The sequence below is a fragment of the Pinus tabuliformis genome, chromosome Q, assembly GCF_031772625.1.
Source record: "Pinus tabuliformis cultivar Carrire ecotype Pingquan chromosome Q, CPIR1, whole genome shotgun sequence".
NCBI classification, from domain to species: domain Eukaryota; kingdom Viridiplantae; phylum Streptophyta; class Pinopsida; order Pinales; family Pinaceae; genus Pinus; species Pinus tabuliformis.
Genome location: NC_142296.1, coordinates 7,281,191 through 7,297,387, shown reverse-complemented (window position 1 = coordinate 7,297,387; position 16,197 = coordinate 7,281,191). Strand labels below are relative to the sequence as shown.

Here is a 16,197-nt window from a genome sequence, read left to right as displayed (position 1 = left end):
GCAATAATTTTTAATGGTAACTGAAAAATTTAAAATCTTTTAATGCGACGAAAAAATGAAAATGGCACAAAATAAAAATTTTAATGGGCCATATGCCACATTTAAATTTTCTTAACGTTAAAGCACAAACCCTTTTTATTTTATTTCAAAATCCTTAGTCACCAAAGTTTAATATATATATATATATATATATATATATATATATATATATATATATATATATATATATATATAATGTTTAGGATTTTTTAAACTTTTTTAACGTTTCTTAAGACATTTATAATTAAAAATCAATTTTATTTTTATTTTAATTTTAACTTTTAAAGGGTTTTTTAAATGTTTTAATTTTTTTTAGGATTTTTAAAAGTTTTTCAATCTTTTTTTAATTTCTATGATTTTTTATAATAAGTTAAAATGGTTCATGACAAAGCCAAATTAATAAAACCAAAAAAAATCGAACCTAATCTGAATGAAATGAAAATCGAATCAAAAATTAAAATACATTCTAATCTTAAAGTGTTAATTTATATACAAACCCAAGGTAAAAGAATTTATTTATAAATTTAACCTAACGTATTCATAAAAAAGGAAAGAAAGAAGGAATCGATGTTTATTAGTTGTGAATGCAAGTGTGCGTGAGGAGCTGAAGCTTGCTTGATGGAAAGGATTGAGGAGTGAAGGGAGCAGCGAGGGGAAGGTGAATCGTGGCAGCAATGGACGGAGGGGTCGTAGGGAAGAGGAGTTGAACGCAGCAGAACTAGGACGAGGGGAGAAGGGGCTGCGTAGGGTGTGCGGCTTGGATCAAGTTTGCGGAGGGAAAAAGCAGACAACAGGGAATGGCCAGCGGATGGAGAGCTAGAGGAAGATGGATGCAGGAATCCGCAGGTTGATGAGGAGCAGCAATGACTGCGTGGAGCTAGACAACGACGGCGGAGGCAGTGTTTTTAAAACCGGAACCGGTGACCGGACCGGTCCACCTAATGAACCGGTTTACCGACCGGAACCGGTCTAACCGGCACTGGTTTGGTCTAAACGAACCGGTTTTAAAAAAATACATTAAATAATTAATTTTTAATGAAATAAAACTATTTTTAAGATGTAAAACCATGATTCCAAGCCAATAGAGACAAAATATGCAAAGTTTGCTCATTTATATACCATGTAAAGGTGAATACATCAAAATGGCACCGAGTGCAATACATATCATCAACAAAATAGCAAAATACATAACAAATGAGGCTCTAAATGGCCTATAAAGTCCAAAAACATTGCTGCAAGCTTTGAGGCCATTGGCCTACTACAAGTCTACAGTATACACATGATCAATCATCAAGTTCATTACCACTACTAGTAGTAGACACAAGATCATCATCAGGAGCTACATAGACATCATCTGGTTCAGAGTTTGAGGATGCCTCAGCCTGATCTGCAACCTCAGTATCAATGCCACCAATGACAATAGAAGTGGACCTAATGGAAGCACGAGTTTGTCGACCTGCATGACTAGTGCCTTCCACTGGTTCCTTGCCTTTCCTTGATGCCGCTATTGATCCTGGTTCTGATGCCACCACATAATCTGCTTCATCCCCCGCCAAAGCCATGTCGATATCAAAATCAGCCTCAAACACAGGTTCTTCAGTCTCCTCCACCCATTCTGATGTTGGATCAATATCGTCCAACACAATGGGATCTAGATCAGGAGTTTTTCTTATCATTTGGAGCTCTAATTGCATTTATTGTTTACCCCCAAACCATGAAATCCTGAAAACCATTAAGTCTGCTGAATTTTGAGTGAAATCTAAAATTCTAGTTTCTCCATATGAAATCCAATGAGGTCGAAACCACTCTCAAACATCCTGAGTCATTTCATGGTAATGTTAAAAATTTAAGTAAAAGGATGAAAATGAAAATTAAAGGAAATGTCACTTTTACTTTAAGAATTTAACATTACCATTAATTGCCAACATTGTTAGGGTTGAAACACCCTTAGTCCCCCCCCAAAACCCCTCAAACACAGTCAAAAACATGTTTTTTTAACTTTATGGTGGTTGTGCCTAAAACCGGCCGGTTTGTAACAAACCGGCCGGTTTTGTCCTAAACCGGCCGGTTTTCACCGGTTAGGGCCAAAAATCGGGCAAATGAAGGGTCTGACCGGGTTTTTAGGCCGGTTCGGACCGGCCAGCTAGCTAACCGACCGGTTTGACCGGTTACCGGTTTTTCTGAGCGGTTTTTAAAACTATGGGCGGAGGGTAAGCAACAGCGAGGAGCAGGGATCCGAGGGAGATGAGGGTAGGCAGCACGTTGGTGAGGATGAGCTATACGCAGGCTTATGGATAGCGCGAAGGCTGCGAGATAACAGATTGGAAAGGATTGGCAGCGTGAAAGGGCAGCAATGAAATCACGCAGATGGAGGGTTTAGTCGCTAGTATGGCAATGATGAGGGGTCAACAGGCTGCGTGGACAACAAGGGAAGAAATGGAGCTACGCAGGCCAGATGGCAATGTGAGGAAAGCATGCAAGATTTGGAAGAAGTACTGATGGATGGAGATGCGATCTTGATAGCCGTCGGCAGAGAATAGATCGAACAACAAAGAGAAGAACGTTGGCAACAAAACTTTCATCAAAATTTTGAAATTTCTTCAACAAAATCGCAAATAAAAACCCAGAAATTTCCGGATTATATTTCTGCTTGAAATTTAGCAGTGAAACCCTCAAAGACTTTTGAACAAAATTTATATGTTCTGCTTCAGATTTATTGCTTGAAACCCATGTAAGATCGCCTCCAGATAAACAAAAATTTAAAACCCTGGACTGCGGAAATGATACCCCTGCAAGAGCTGGTTCTGAGGCTAGATCTTACCCTCCAGGGCCTAGATCTGGCTTCAAAATAAAACTTCACCTTCAGATCTGCAACATGCTCCTGAAAACAAACAGCTAGAACCCGAATATGCAAAAAATAAATGAAACCCTAGAAACCCTAAGTCAGAAAAACAAAAAAAATTACAGATCTATGTACATAAATGGCAGATCTATCAGATCTAGGGAGTGTGAGTCCGACTCCGCTCCCAGATCTGATGATCTGCGGCTCCCAACAGCGAGATCTGACAATTTAGCACATAAAATTTTATTTTTTTTTTAATTTTGGAGGTACTAAGCTTGAAACCCTTCATGCATCACCCATAAAAATAATATCTTATGATAAACCTGGGATCAAATTCAAACTGGGCTCTTCAGAAAACACGGATCGGGAGTTGGCTGGTTCAGCCGAGAACTTCCCCGAACACTCGATGATTTAATAATCAAGGACTTTCCTGCAAAACTCAATTCAGCCGTCAACACAAAGTGAGAGAACAATAATAAAATTCGGATCTTATAGAGATACCTGCTATTATATTCAAAACTTAAATTACCATTTAAACCCCAGTAACTTGAGCAAGATACCTGTACTTAAATCACCCTTCAGAAATCTATATCAATGGCCAAAAAGAAATATATGCATGAAAATAATACATCTTATAGCATTTCCGCGAAGAGTAACACCAGCCAAGTTAACCCCAAAGCCTTTCTTTATTGCTCATAGAAAAGATTACAAGAGAGAGCTTTTCGCTTAGTACACGATCAAAAGATCGAATCCTCTCAACTGACAACTGACCCCCTATTTAAAGATAAATTTCCCAACGGCTAGTTCGAGTGATCCTTGTCAAAGCGATCTCGACCGTTGATGAGGATCAAAATTTCTTTTAATCTCATTCGTCGAAATTTTAAATATTGAGGAAATTTCAAAATTTTCAATTAAATGCATTTTAATATATTCAAAAATTAAAATTTTGCATTTATTTCCTCAAAACTTTGACTTTGATTTAACCGCAGGGACCTAAGATATAAAATTTAGCAAAATAATCAATTAACCTTAGTCCCTGGACCGATTAAGATTTAATTTTTTAAAGGATCCACGAATTTTACCTCTGGGAAATTTAAATTTACCTAGGACCTAGGACCTATGAGGGGAGAAATGATTTTTCTAACCCTCAAGACATTTTACATCATGATTTTTATTTTTATTTTTTACATCTCAATGGGGAAAACCCATTTGACCAAGACCCCCACAGACTACCCATTTCTGCGACACAACTATAATCTAGCAGATGAAGCAATTTGTAATAAAATAACCTAACCAAATAGTTAGGACTATTCCCAAATCACTTTTACATAGACTCAATCTAGCACACTAGGACTCCCCTAACATTCTGGTGACAAAATCCATTTCGGCTTTGGGGTAAGGCTGAAGGAAAACTCTGTCGATCATGGATCGGTGAGACAAAAAAACCTTCCAGAATGTAGATCATCATCAAAAAATTAGCTTTACCTAGGCAATTACATACACAACACAGATCTGCTGAGATTATTTACAATTTACACATGTAGAAAGGGTTTACAATATAGCATGATCACGCTGATGATGATAGTCGAACAACACGGACACGTTGATCAAGCGCTACCCCTTTTGCGAAAAAAGGGGGTGTACTGCTATGGGTAGTTGACACATAGTGGTCAACACTGCTTACATTAAAAAAAAATATAATCCAATTTAAAATATGCAAATGGGTGTAGGTCTACCTAAACGACAAAACTTCAAGTCAGTCTATGCCTCAAATGGGCAACCTCTTGCATCTCTCCAAAGGATAGAGCTTTTAGTTTTCAATGGCACATTTACTTTGTCAAAAAGAAAGACAAGATACATAACACACCACCATTGAAAACAAATTCAAAACAAAGCTTCCAGAAAATATACGAGGTGACATTCGAATACAATGCCAAGAACTTTTAAAATGTAAAGGGTCAATGGAGTTAACATGACATAGCAGAGTGACCTTCTAAAAAATCCCACTATAAAGGACGTGATTCCAAGTGTCCAACACAACTTCCCTATGATTACACAAGCTTGCACTTTTTGAGATGAAGTCCAAGAAACTCAAGCATGCTCCAAGTGACATTAAGAGGGGGTTGTTACCCACCATCTGTGGGTGATATCCATAGGAGAAATTTTTTCCCTAGATGGTCCTCAGTCGGTAGCCCCTTGCAGCCACCACATAGCTTGATGTGCCACCATCTCCGCCACCTAAGCCAACCATTATGCTCCCTCGCCCATCTATTATGATTGTATGTTTGAAGGTAGGTCTTCCACCCTCGAAGGTATAGCCTTTCATTATGTAGTTGGGTATTTTGGCTTACTTATCATGGAAACTTTTGGGCATGGATTAGTGGGGGGATTCAACGGAAAGAATGGGCTTGGTTTTCTTAACCTTCCAAGAGAGACTTGGAGTTGTCGAAAGACACTCCTATGAGGGTCCCGCATGAGTTGGACATTGAGTTCTGGGAGCTCCTGAGGGCTTGGGGTACTTCTTGGAGCTATGAGCGACCATAGGGTGAGTGGTTCACCTTCCCTTAATGATGCACTATGTACAAGGTGAGTGGTTCACCTTCCCCTGTGATACCCCATGATGGTTGACATGTGTGTAGGGTGAGTGGTTCACCTTCCCCTGTGATACCCCATGATGGTTGACATGTGTGTAAGGTGAGTGGTTCACCTTCCCCTACAATTGCTGACACATGTATATAGGGTGAGAGGTTCACTTACCCTATGATTGACATATGCATTGGATGAGTGGTTCACCTTCTCCTATGGCATATGAGTGTTGGCATTTCTAAGTCTAACTGTTAGAAATCCTTCATGTACTTTCTGATTTATTTTTGCCTACTTGTTTTGTTTAATTAACAAGTTATTTACCATGTAAATATTGAAAATAAATACAAGTACATGTTCAACACATTACAGATCATCAACTGAAGGAAAAACAAGAACACAAGTGACACCGTTGTTTTTGACCAATGTCCCTGGAAAAACTCAATGCGAGAAAATCGATGCAGCTATCTGAGGGTTTTATTATTAAGCAGTTTCAAAATACAATCTGGGTGACAAACTGGCTCACCCAACAGACAATGATCTCAGCGGTAGTACCTTTCAGTCAGAGATAGATATTTCGGCTAAAACCCCAGATGAAGAATCCCACAGTTTTCAGCTCCAATCTGCCCCATGAAATCTCCAACGTCTGCCTCTAGGGACTGCATCAGCCTCTCTGGCCCAGCGTCACCCCAACTCGCCCTGCATCAGCCTCTAGAGCCTTTGCGTCACCCACACTAGCTCTCTTTGGCACTGCGTAGCTCCTGGCTGCCTTTGCGTGGGCCCTGATTGGCTCTGCGTGGCCTCTAGCTGGCTCTGCGTTCCTCTCTCTTGGCTTCTCCGCTGATGCTCCCGGTACCCACTCTGCTTCTATATTCACTGCCTCTAAGCTGCAACTCTGATCACCCCTTCAATTTCCTCAGCAAGCCCTGCCCCAGAAAATCGAATTCTTGATCAACTCGGTGTATTCTCCAAGTGACCCTCAAGCCTCCTCTTATACTTTTCTCGTTGACAATTCAACGGCCGAGATTAAGTCCCTAATCAATAGCTAAGATTAACTTTGGCTTGATCTATGACTTTTGGACCCTTCTAACACAGTTTCATATTAATTCACATTAATATTTTATTTTCCCTAAGTTTAGACTTAGGGACTCCATTAAAAATATTAATTATTTTAATATCTCCCAAATTGTTTAGAATCTGCCCAAACCATTTCTGGGTATTGGAGATTTCATGTGCTTTAGCCTCTCCACCAATTTTCGTGGCTAGAACACATCTGACGCTGCCCCAAATCAACACTCCCTCTTAGCAAGGACTATGCTCTAGTAATGCTCCTCACTGAGCATCACCCTGATCATCCGGCATTGGTCCTTGTGCTGATGCTAGGCCTGCTGCCCAACATCCTCTGCACTTCTGCATCATGTACTGCTGCCCATGGCCCTGCCACTGCCAATGCTGCATTCTTACGGCAACCCCTCTCTTCATGTTGCATCGTGTTACCCATAGCACTGCCACTGCTAACTATTGCACTGCAACTCAGTTACAGAGAAGTAAGTAACTGATCTCCCAACTCTGAAATCTCTGTCAGGCTAGAGACACCCAGGATGCTGAAACCCCCTCTGTCGGTGACAAGTGCCCTTTCTCTAACCTCTGCGTTATTCCAACAACTCCATGCATCTCGCATTGTTGCCTTACGCTGTCCTGGGAATCTTGCTGAGTAGCTCCCTCTGTCACTCCATCCGCATCCTTCTCTATCGACATCCACCAGTACTGCTACTCCTCTTCGGGGCTCTCGTAGCAACGTATAATCCAAGAGGTTGGGTACCTCGAGGATCCTGCCCCTCATCGCCTGTAGTCCGTCTGACTATAGCTCGATGTATCCCCACTTCCTCTCAAGTGGCGTATGAGCATTCATGGCACAATCATCATCTGTCTCCACTTCCTTCTCCGCCCTTGCTGGTGCAACCTTGGTCTCAGAAGCCTCTCCCTTGCTTTTCTTCCTTGGACAATGGCTCGCATAGTGACCTAGTTCCCCACAGTGGTAACATTTGACCTTGGAGAGGTCCTTCTTCTTTCGTTTCTACTGCTTCCCCTCAAATGCTAGGGCAACATCCTCCTCGTTCTCCTTCTTGATTCTGACCCCCTTGCTGCTGCTTCCCGCCTTGGTTAGCCTTTTGATCTCTTCTTGGCGAAGAGCTGCCCACAGTTCCTCCCAATCTGGAAGGGTCGACTTGCCCAGTATGCTCTGGACAAACACCTCCCAGTCTTCTGAGACTGCATTCAGAATTGTCCTCACCATCAATTCTTGATCATGCGTGGCCCCGATGGAAGTCAGCTGACCCCAGATCTCCTTCAATCCACTGAGGAAGATGTCTATTTGTTCTCCCTTCTGCATCTGGTATGATCACAACTGATTTTCTAGGAGCATCTTCCTCTCAACGGAAGTATGCTAATACAATTTTGTCAGGGCCTCCCACATCGCATTTGCTGTGTCCTTTTTAGCAATATGTGGTACTACATGGTCCTTGACCCCGTCAAGGATGATGCTCTTGGCCCTCGCCATTGCCTCGTACTTATTGTTCTCAATTGGGTCAAATGGGATTGCTATCGTCTTCAAGGCAAAGTGCTTGAGACGATTTCTGTCTAGAATGGACAAGATTTTGGCCTTCTGGACTACGAAATTTAAGGCTCCGTCCAGTCTGTCCCGGTCCCTTACCCTGTTCACTGTCATTTCGCTGCTCCTCTACTCCCCTCCTGGAAGTTCTTGGTGTGACTCCCTCTGAGCTTCGATTTCCCTCCTCAAAACCCCTCTGCCAATGTCGAGATTCCCCCACTTCGATCGTTAGTGCTGCCGCACCACTAATCCGGATTTCTTGGCTAGAAATCCTCGACAGCAACTCCCTCCTCCTTGGTCTTGCTCTGTTAGGTACTGTTCTGACCACAATACCCCACTAACTTCACTCTACAACTTACCCATAGCCTCCTATGCTTCAACAAACTGAAGGTTAGAGCTTCTAGGCTTTGCGCAATCCCGGCATCTACAAAATGCACACCTCCTGGCCGCAGGCGTCAATCCTTCCTGACTGAGAAAGATGATCAGGCACTACGTAGGTCAGGCCTGCTCCCTTCTACCACTGCACTGATCCTCCTCCCGACTCAAACTTGATGATGCAGGCACTGCGTCACCCCTTCCTTGCTGCTTCTCTGCTAGGAACAACTTCTGTCACTCGAGACAGTTGTTTCTGCTGCTGCTACTCTGCTCGGCAGATGCCCTCAGTTTTCTTGTCATCTGCAACCACACTTTGATACCATGTTGGAATTTCTAAGTCTAACTGTTAGAAATCCTTCATGTACTTTCTGATTTATTTTTGCCTACTTGTTTTGTTTAATTAACAAGTTATTTACCATGTAAATACTGAAAATAAATACAAGTACATGCTCAACACATTACAGATCATCAACTGAAGAAAAAACAAGCACACAAGTGACACCGTTGTTTTTGGACCAATGTCCCTGGAAAAACCCAATGTCAGAAAACTAGTGTAGCTATTTGAGGGTTTTATTATAAAGCAGTTTTAGAATACAATCTGGGTGCCAAACTGGCTCACCCAACAAAGAATGATCTCGGTAGTAGTACCTCTCAATCGGAGACAAATATTTCGGCTAAAATCCCGAATGAACAATCCCACAGCTCTCAGCTCCAATCTGCCCCACGAAATCTCCAGCGTCTTCCTCTAGGGACTGCGTTAGCCTCTCTGGCCCAACGTCACCCCAACTTGCCCTGTATCAGCCTTTGGAGGCACTGCGTCAGCCTCTAGAGCCTCTGCGTCACCCATGTTGGCTCTCTCTGGCACTGCGCAACTCCTGGCTGCCTTTGTGTGGGCCCTGACTGGCTCTGCGTGGCCTCTAGTTGGCTCTACGTCCCTCTCTCCCGGCTTCTGTGCTGATGCTCCTAGTACCCTCTCTGCCTCTCTGCTTTTGTATTCACTACCCCTCAGCTGCAACTCTAATCACTCCTTCGATTTCCTCAGCAAGCCCTGCCCCAGAAAATCGAATTCTTGATCAACTCGGTGTATTCTCCAAGTGACCCTCAAGCCTCCTCTTATACTTTTCTCGTTGACAATTCAACGACCGAGATTAAGTCCCTAATCAACGGCTAAGATTAACTCTGGCTTGATCCATGACTTTTGGACCCTTCTAACACAGTTTTATATTAATTCACATATAAAGTTTAGACTAAGGAATTCCATTAAAAATATTAATTATTTTAATATCTCCCAAACTATTTAGAATCTGCCCAAACCATTTATGGGTATTGGAGATCTCATGTGCTTAGCCTCTCCACCAATTTTCGTTGCTAGAGCACATTCGATGCTACCCCAAATCAACAATGAGTCTGGGACCCATGGGAAGTACCTCTCATCTGGCCAATGAGTTGGGAAAAGTGGTTAGGGACCATAGCACTACCGATGGATGCATCATGTACTACAGTACTCCCTATGAAGAGGATGCATGGTGTTCAACAACTTGATCTGGGATTATGGACTGACTTTAGTCAGTGGAGAGTGGTAAGGTCTTGCGAATCACTTTCGATCACTTTTTCTTTATTATTATTTCATGGTTCAACAGAGTAGAGCAGAACAAAGATGACAGAGATGGTAACATGATGACCGGATGGCATGATGATGACAGATGGATTGGCAGGTGGAATTCTCCCTAGTTGAGACGGACTGTTAAAATTGGCAACTAGGGCCAAATTCCACCTTGGGGCAACTCATATGATAGAGATGACTATTGCATTGGATTCCTCTTTTCGAGAGGTCCAAGTTTGATATAAAGATCATCTCATTCGGACAAGCAGAAGTGAAATTTTGAATTTATTCACTCACATGTGCAAATTGTTCAGGTCGGCCTTAGCCTAATGTAGGCTCAAGAAGCCCAATAGATGTGTCGTTTCACCCTCAACAAATTGTACAAATAAGAGTGACCTCTCACCTCATTTGGACATCATTCAATCACACATTCTTCTCTCTCTCTCTTCATCAAATTGGTTTGTACAGCTTGGGTATCCTCTGTCTCTCTCTCACGTGTGGATGAAGGATGAATTTCAAGGGCAGATTGCAGGCCGAAAATTTCAGACTTCAGACCAGCATTGACCAAAGGGTTCTTGACCTTGTTTGACTACGTTTTAAGGGTCAAAATTCTGATTTTGGGAGGTCGCATTGACTGGCACTAAAACCGAGATTTTCTGGACATGTTAACCTGCGTTGACTTCAGGGTTGACTTCTGTTTGACCGCAGAAAATTACAGCAGATTTTCTCTCTCCTTTGACCACGCTATTTTGGGCTGTGCATTCGACCTCCTATTCAGGCCGAGTTTGACCAAGGAAGACTGAGCTGCATTGGAGAAGGTTTGATGTTGTATTGACCAGCACTGACTTTCTGGTTAGGGCTGAAGTTTAACTGCAGTTGACTACATAATTTGTTAGGGCTGATTTAACTTTGTATTGGGCTATTCTATTTGATTTTTGTACTCTCTCTCTCTCTCTCTCTGATGAACTATTGAATAATAATATGAAGATTTGATCAAAGGGTTTTCCCCACATTGGGGATTTTCCCTGACATCCGCCAAATCTGGTGTCCTCTTGTCTTGGCTTGTCTTCTGCATATGTTTCTATGTTCTATCTGCATTTACTGTCAATGTGATTAATGGTTAATGTAATTGCTACTGTAAATGATTGGAAATTGTCATTGGGCTGCTAAGGAACATTGAAGTAAATTGTGCTAAGCATAGAACATACCATTGTTATCTAAAATTAACAGTGTTCCTCTTGGGTGGCCCCCACTTCCCACTAAGAAATGGATTTGCCTTCCTTACTCCTATGTTGGAGCATCCTCAAGTCAAAAATGCCAAGTGGGGTCCTCCAAACCCACTCTTCCTAAGTCTAAGATGGCAAAATTGCAAAATTTGCAACACTGATAAATACAGATTTGAAGATCAAGGACATCAATTTTTTTACTTTGGACTTGTCCTCAGCCAAACATTTAATTGAATGGCACTTAAAAGCATATCACATAAGGTCAATTTGTGTGGATGTGATCTTAATTAGTTTCTAAGTGCTATTTTCTTGAGATGTTAATCAAACCATTGCAAACATGAGTTTTTCTTTCTTGTATACTTCATAAATCAGATTTGGCATTGATCCACAAGCTTCTAACTTGTAATACTTTAAGTGAATGATTTTGGTTTATTCTATTGTCTTAGAAGTGTTACCTTAAGGCATTTAATCACTTAATTGTTAGAATCCTTATATATCTTTACATTTTTATATAATTGAGGATCATATATTGAAGTAAACCATAAACTCTCATAGACTAATTTACCATAAATATTTACTTGAACTCTATTATTAATGGACTAGGCGATACCCCACTTGGCCTTCTGAGAGTTGGCCCAAATTGAAGGGGAAATTGTGTTGAAGTGATAGTGGTACAATCTCCATCCATTAACCCAAGGTGGCATCTGTGGTTGGACATTCCAGTTGGATGTCGACTTAGGAAGGAACACCACCAATGGAACTTACGAAGTATTAAATAACAAGTTACAACAAATAAATTGAGAATAAAATCAAAAAATCATTATCATGGAAATTATTTGCCATGGATCTATATAATTTATACAGACACATGTCAATTGCAGAGAAACAAACATCTTGTTGGCCACATCCAATATAATATCGATGTATGTTGCAATCAAAGTATATGATAATACTTACACCAAGTTAAGACTTATGGTTGAAGGATACACTACAGAAACTAAAAAACCACAAGATTCAAAGTTCAAGTACATACGAGCCATCTCGATGACAACATAGGACATTTTATTAACTTCAATTCCAGAATTTGTAGTCCCATCAAAGCCAACTTCATATTTTTGTAACCTGGCTAAGACAAAAAGAATTCCTGTGTAAAACTTTCACATGCTACTAAGTTGTAAAACACTTATTTCCATGATTCAAACCTGCATCAAAAATGAGAAAATGAAAGTTCCTATTTTTGTAATGAACAAACCTACTGTGATTCCAAATGCACATTCAAACCGATTTCAGAATTTAAAAAATAATATATTTTCAATGAGAACACAAATTCCAAACCTCTCTTTGATATAGCTTATATTTGCAAAATAAATAGGTGCATCAATGCGGACAACAACAATCCCTTTGTATGTATAGGCCTCTGGGTATTGCTTGATGTTTCTATATACTGTAGTGCCAGGAAGACGACCTAGTACAGCTGCGTAAACAATAAATCTTATTTAAATATTTAATCTCAAAATGGGAGAAACTAAAATGAATCAAGAAAAAAATAAAATTACACAACATAAAATACTAATGCATTAGAGTCATCACTGTTAGAAAATGGAATTGTACATCAATATTAATGTGTAGTTAATTTTAAAACCAAGAATAATCAACATATCATAAGAAAGATAACCCAAAAAAAGGACTTAAAGGCGTATAGGTTTTGCTTGTAAGGTACTTGGAATTTGGCTAAATTAAAGAGGCACAAAAAGTTCTAAGTGAAAAATAAAGGAGGGGGCCAAATGGCAGTGTTGCCCTTCCTGCAACTCCCCTAGAGACACACTCAGTTGGGTGTGATTTGTTGCTGCTTTGATAGGATTCTGCGCATTAGCTTGGACCTGCTATTCTCCACTTATCAGTTGCATTCATCTGCAGACTACTCGTCAGTTGGTTATATACAATGGTATATCATTTCCCATGCTCATGATCCCAGAAGTGCTAGATGATATCTCTGCAACTCTAGTCATTAGTTGGTATGGTTTTCCATTGTGTGACATCCATTACCTAGATATGGTGTGTTACTGCTCAAACTAGCAGGGGTCCTAGAAGGGGATCCTAAAGGGGTAACTGCTAGGTCAAGGGTAACAATGGTGCTATAGCCCACTGTCACCTCAGCGAAAGTTCCCTACTCTTTACGGACCTTCACCGATGGGAGGAGACCCGATATATAAGGAAACACTTAATATTGATGAGTCAATGTAATAAATATGAAGTGGTTCCGATGACCCTTTCATAAGAGAAACTCAAATTTAGGGTTTGCTTGCTTTATAAGCAAGGTGTAGGGTTTCCTAGGGAAGGGTAATGAGGTCTTGAGGTTTAGTTTTAAGGGGTATGGATTACAAAGGAGCTCCCTAATCCTCAAAATCCTTGTGAAACTTGACTTCCCAAGTGGCCTTTGAAGAACTAGCTTTGGTAAGGAACGGGACCACGCGGGACCAAGTGGACCCCCGATTAAGTCAAGTGGATAGGATTGAGCAACCAATGATGTACTTGGCCTAATTAGGGAGGAGAAGGGGATCAAAGAAAGAATTTCTAATGAAAGGCAATGCAATGATCCCAATGAGGTTACTAGCCTAAGGAAACCAAGGGCAAAATTCGGTCTCAGAGCTAGGGCTTGGGATATTTCGGGATCCAACTGTCAGAATGGCTTTAAGTTTGGAGGACACCTAGGAGCCTCACCAATGCAGTAGGGGCCAAGAGATTAAAATTTTTGAGTGGATGGTTTGCAAGAAAATTGATGCCCTAGGAGACCTAATGGGGCTACACCTAGAAAGAGGAGGAGGAGAATGATAAATATGCTTTTAAAGTTGATTACCAGAGGAGGACTAGTGCCTTTCTCTTTGGGAGAGATGGAGTCATGGAAGATTTAGGCTTTGGATTGATTTCCACTTGTCAAGGAGGCCTAGAAAGAAACTTCGCTAGGCAGTAGGGCTTAATGGAAGTAGCTTCAAAGTCATTTATACCTCGTTCAGCAATATTCAATGACTTATCAAGACAAATTCAACAAGATTGTCTCTAGGAACATTCATTCATTCAAACATAATCCATACATGATACAACACTACTTAGAGATTTAATTTCCACAATTTTGTTCCAAGAAAAGCAACAAATTAATCCTAGAATAGCAAAAATCCGAGTATCATGAATGCAGCAAGATAAATAACAAGAATAACATTAACGTGGTACTTACATGTAAGAAGAATATATCCAATCACCAAGATATGCCAATCATAGAAGCTCCAAGACAAAGAAGATTATCCAAACATCGAAATTCATCCATTCATCCCAAAAATATCATCCTCAAAAGATAGCGAAAATTTCACAAGTAGATATGGTCCAAACCAAGTGATGATGAGCGAATGAATCAACTTATCATCTATTTATACAATGCCTAATGAATTCAATTTAGCTAATTTTGGTCTAATGTAGCCCCTAAAATAAAATAATGTGCATAATAAAAACCCTTTGGTGACAAGCCCACTAAACTAGCTCAATAATAAAGGAGTATGCCTCTCAAGAGGGTCGAATGATCAATAACATGTGTCGTTGCGCCTTAGAGGAGGCCTAATGAAGTCCATAGGTGTCATAATGTGAAATAAGATTCCCAAAAATAGTGGAAAAGGGCTAAGTTGCACGAAAGGGGGAAACAGGTACGAGTTTCCAAAACGGGAAGCGATACGAAACGCGACCTCCCCAAATTTTGGAAACGGGGAAACGCGAATATATATATATATTGAAAATATTTAAATATATATATATATGTGCAATCATAAAGCATAAATGATACATTGTAATTTATTACACTTAAACATTAAGATTTAATTTACATCACATTTTCTCATGAATGATCACATAATGAAAATAAAAATATTGGAATATGCAAAAGCAACGTTTATTATATATCCAAATCTCAAAATCAGTCTTTATTTATATTAATATATGAGGCTGCAAGTACAATAAAGACTATAAGGCTGCAAGAGAGAGATCCAAATCAGGATTTTCTGCATCCACATCCCATTCTTTAGAAGGACCACTGTTGTATTGGGAGTCTCCTCCTACATAGTCGAACGACCTTAGTGCTCTTGATTAAATACACGTTTCATACCCTAGTACCCTACATGATCTTGATTATTGGGAGTTTCCCCTGCATAGAGGGCTTGATTCTCTTGATTAAATACAAGTTCCATACCTTAGTACATGATAAAATCCAATGGAAACATTGCAATCCCCCCAATCCTGAAATCCTGAAAAACAAATAAGTCTGCTGGATTTTGAGTGAGATCTAAAATTCTACTTTCTCCATATGAAATCCAATGAGGGTGAAACCACTCTCAAACATCCTGAGTCATTTCATGGTAATGTTAAAAATTTAAGTAAAAGGATGAAAATGAAAAATAAAGGAGAATATCACTTTTACTTTAAGAATTTAACATTACCATGAACTGCATATGCCTCAAACTTCCTGATGAACTGCATATCAACACTAGGGAAAAAATTCATTTTTATAACTTTAGACACACATCTAGAAGTCACTAACATACCCTTAAAGTAAATTAAAAAACAAATTAAAAAAAAAAAATTTAAAAAACACAAGTTAATGAGGAAATGTGGGTCGTACGGCCCTGAAACACGTTTCCGGCCGTACTGGCCACGTTTTAGTTTTGGAAAACGTGGCAGTACGGCCGGAAACGCGTTTCACGGCCGTACCAAACGCGTTTCCGCATTTCGTACCCGTTTCCGTACGGAAACGGACCTTTATGCCACGTTTCCTGCAACATAGGAAAAGGGGTTGGCCCGTTGTTCTCCAAGTAATAAACCTATGGTGCTCCCAAATGGATGTGGGAGCACACGAGTGTCCTCGTGGATCTCCAAACAG

At 40.4% G+C, this 16,197-nt stretch overlaps 1 protein-coding gene across 5 annotated transcripts in view; it reads right to left on the bottom strand.

Moving 5' to 3' along the window:
* LOC149218003 (sulfate transporter 4.1, chloroplastic-like) overlaps window positions 1–16,197 on the bottom strand; it is a 290,950-nt gene that overhangs the window by 9,384 nt on the left and 265,369 nt on the right. For all 5 annotated transcript variants that reach the window (XM_089383729.1, XM_089383730.1, XM_089383727.1 and 2 more), the window contains 2 exons: window positions 12,615–12,753; window positions 12,313–12,401 (listed from right to left, as the gene is read on the bottom strand). In XM_089383729.1, coding sequence (XP_089239855.1) covers window positions 12,313–12,401; window positions 12,615–12,753 — 228 coding nt within the window. The remainder of the gene's footprint in view (window positions 1–12,312; window positions 12,402–12,614; window positions 12,754–16,197) is intronic.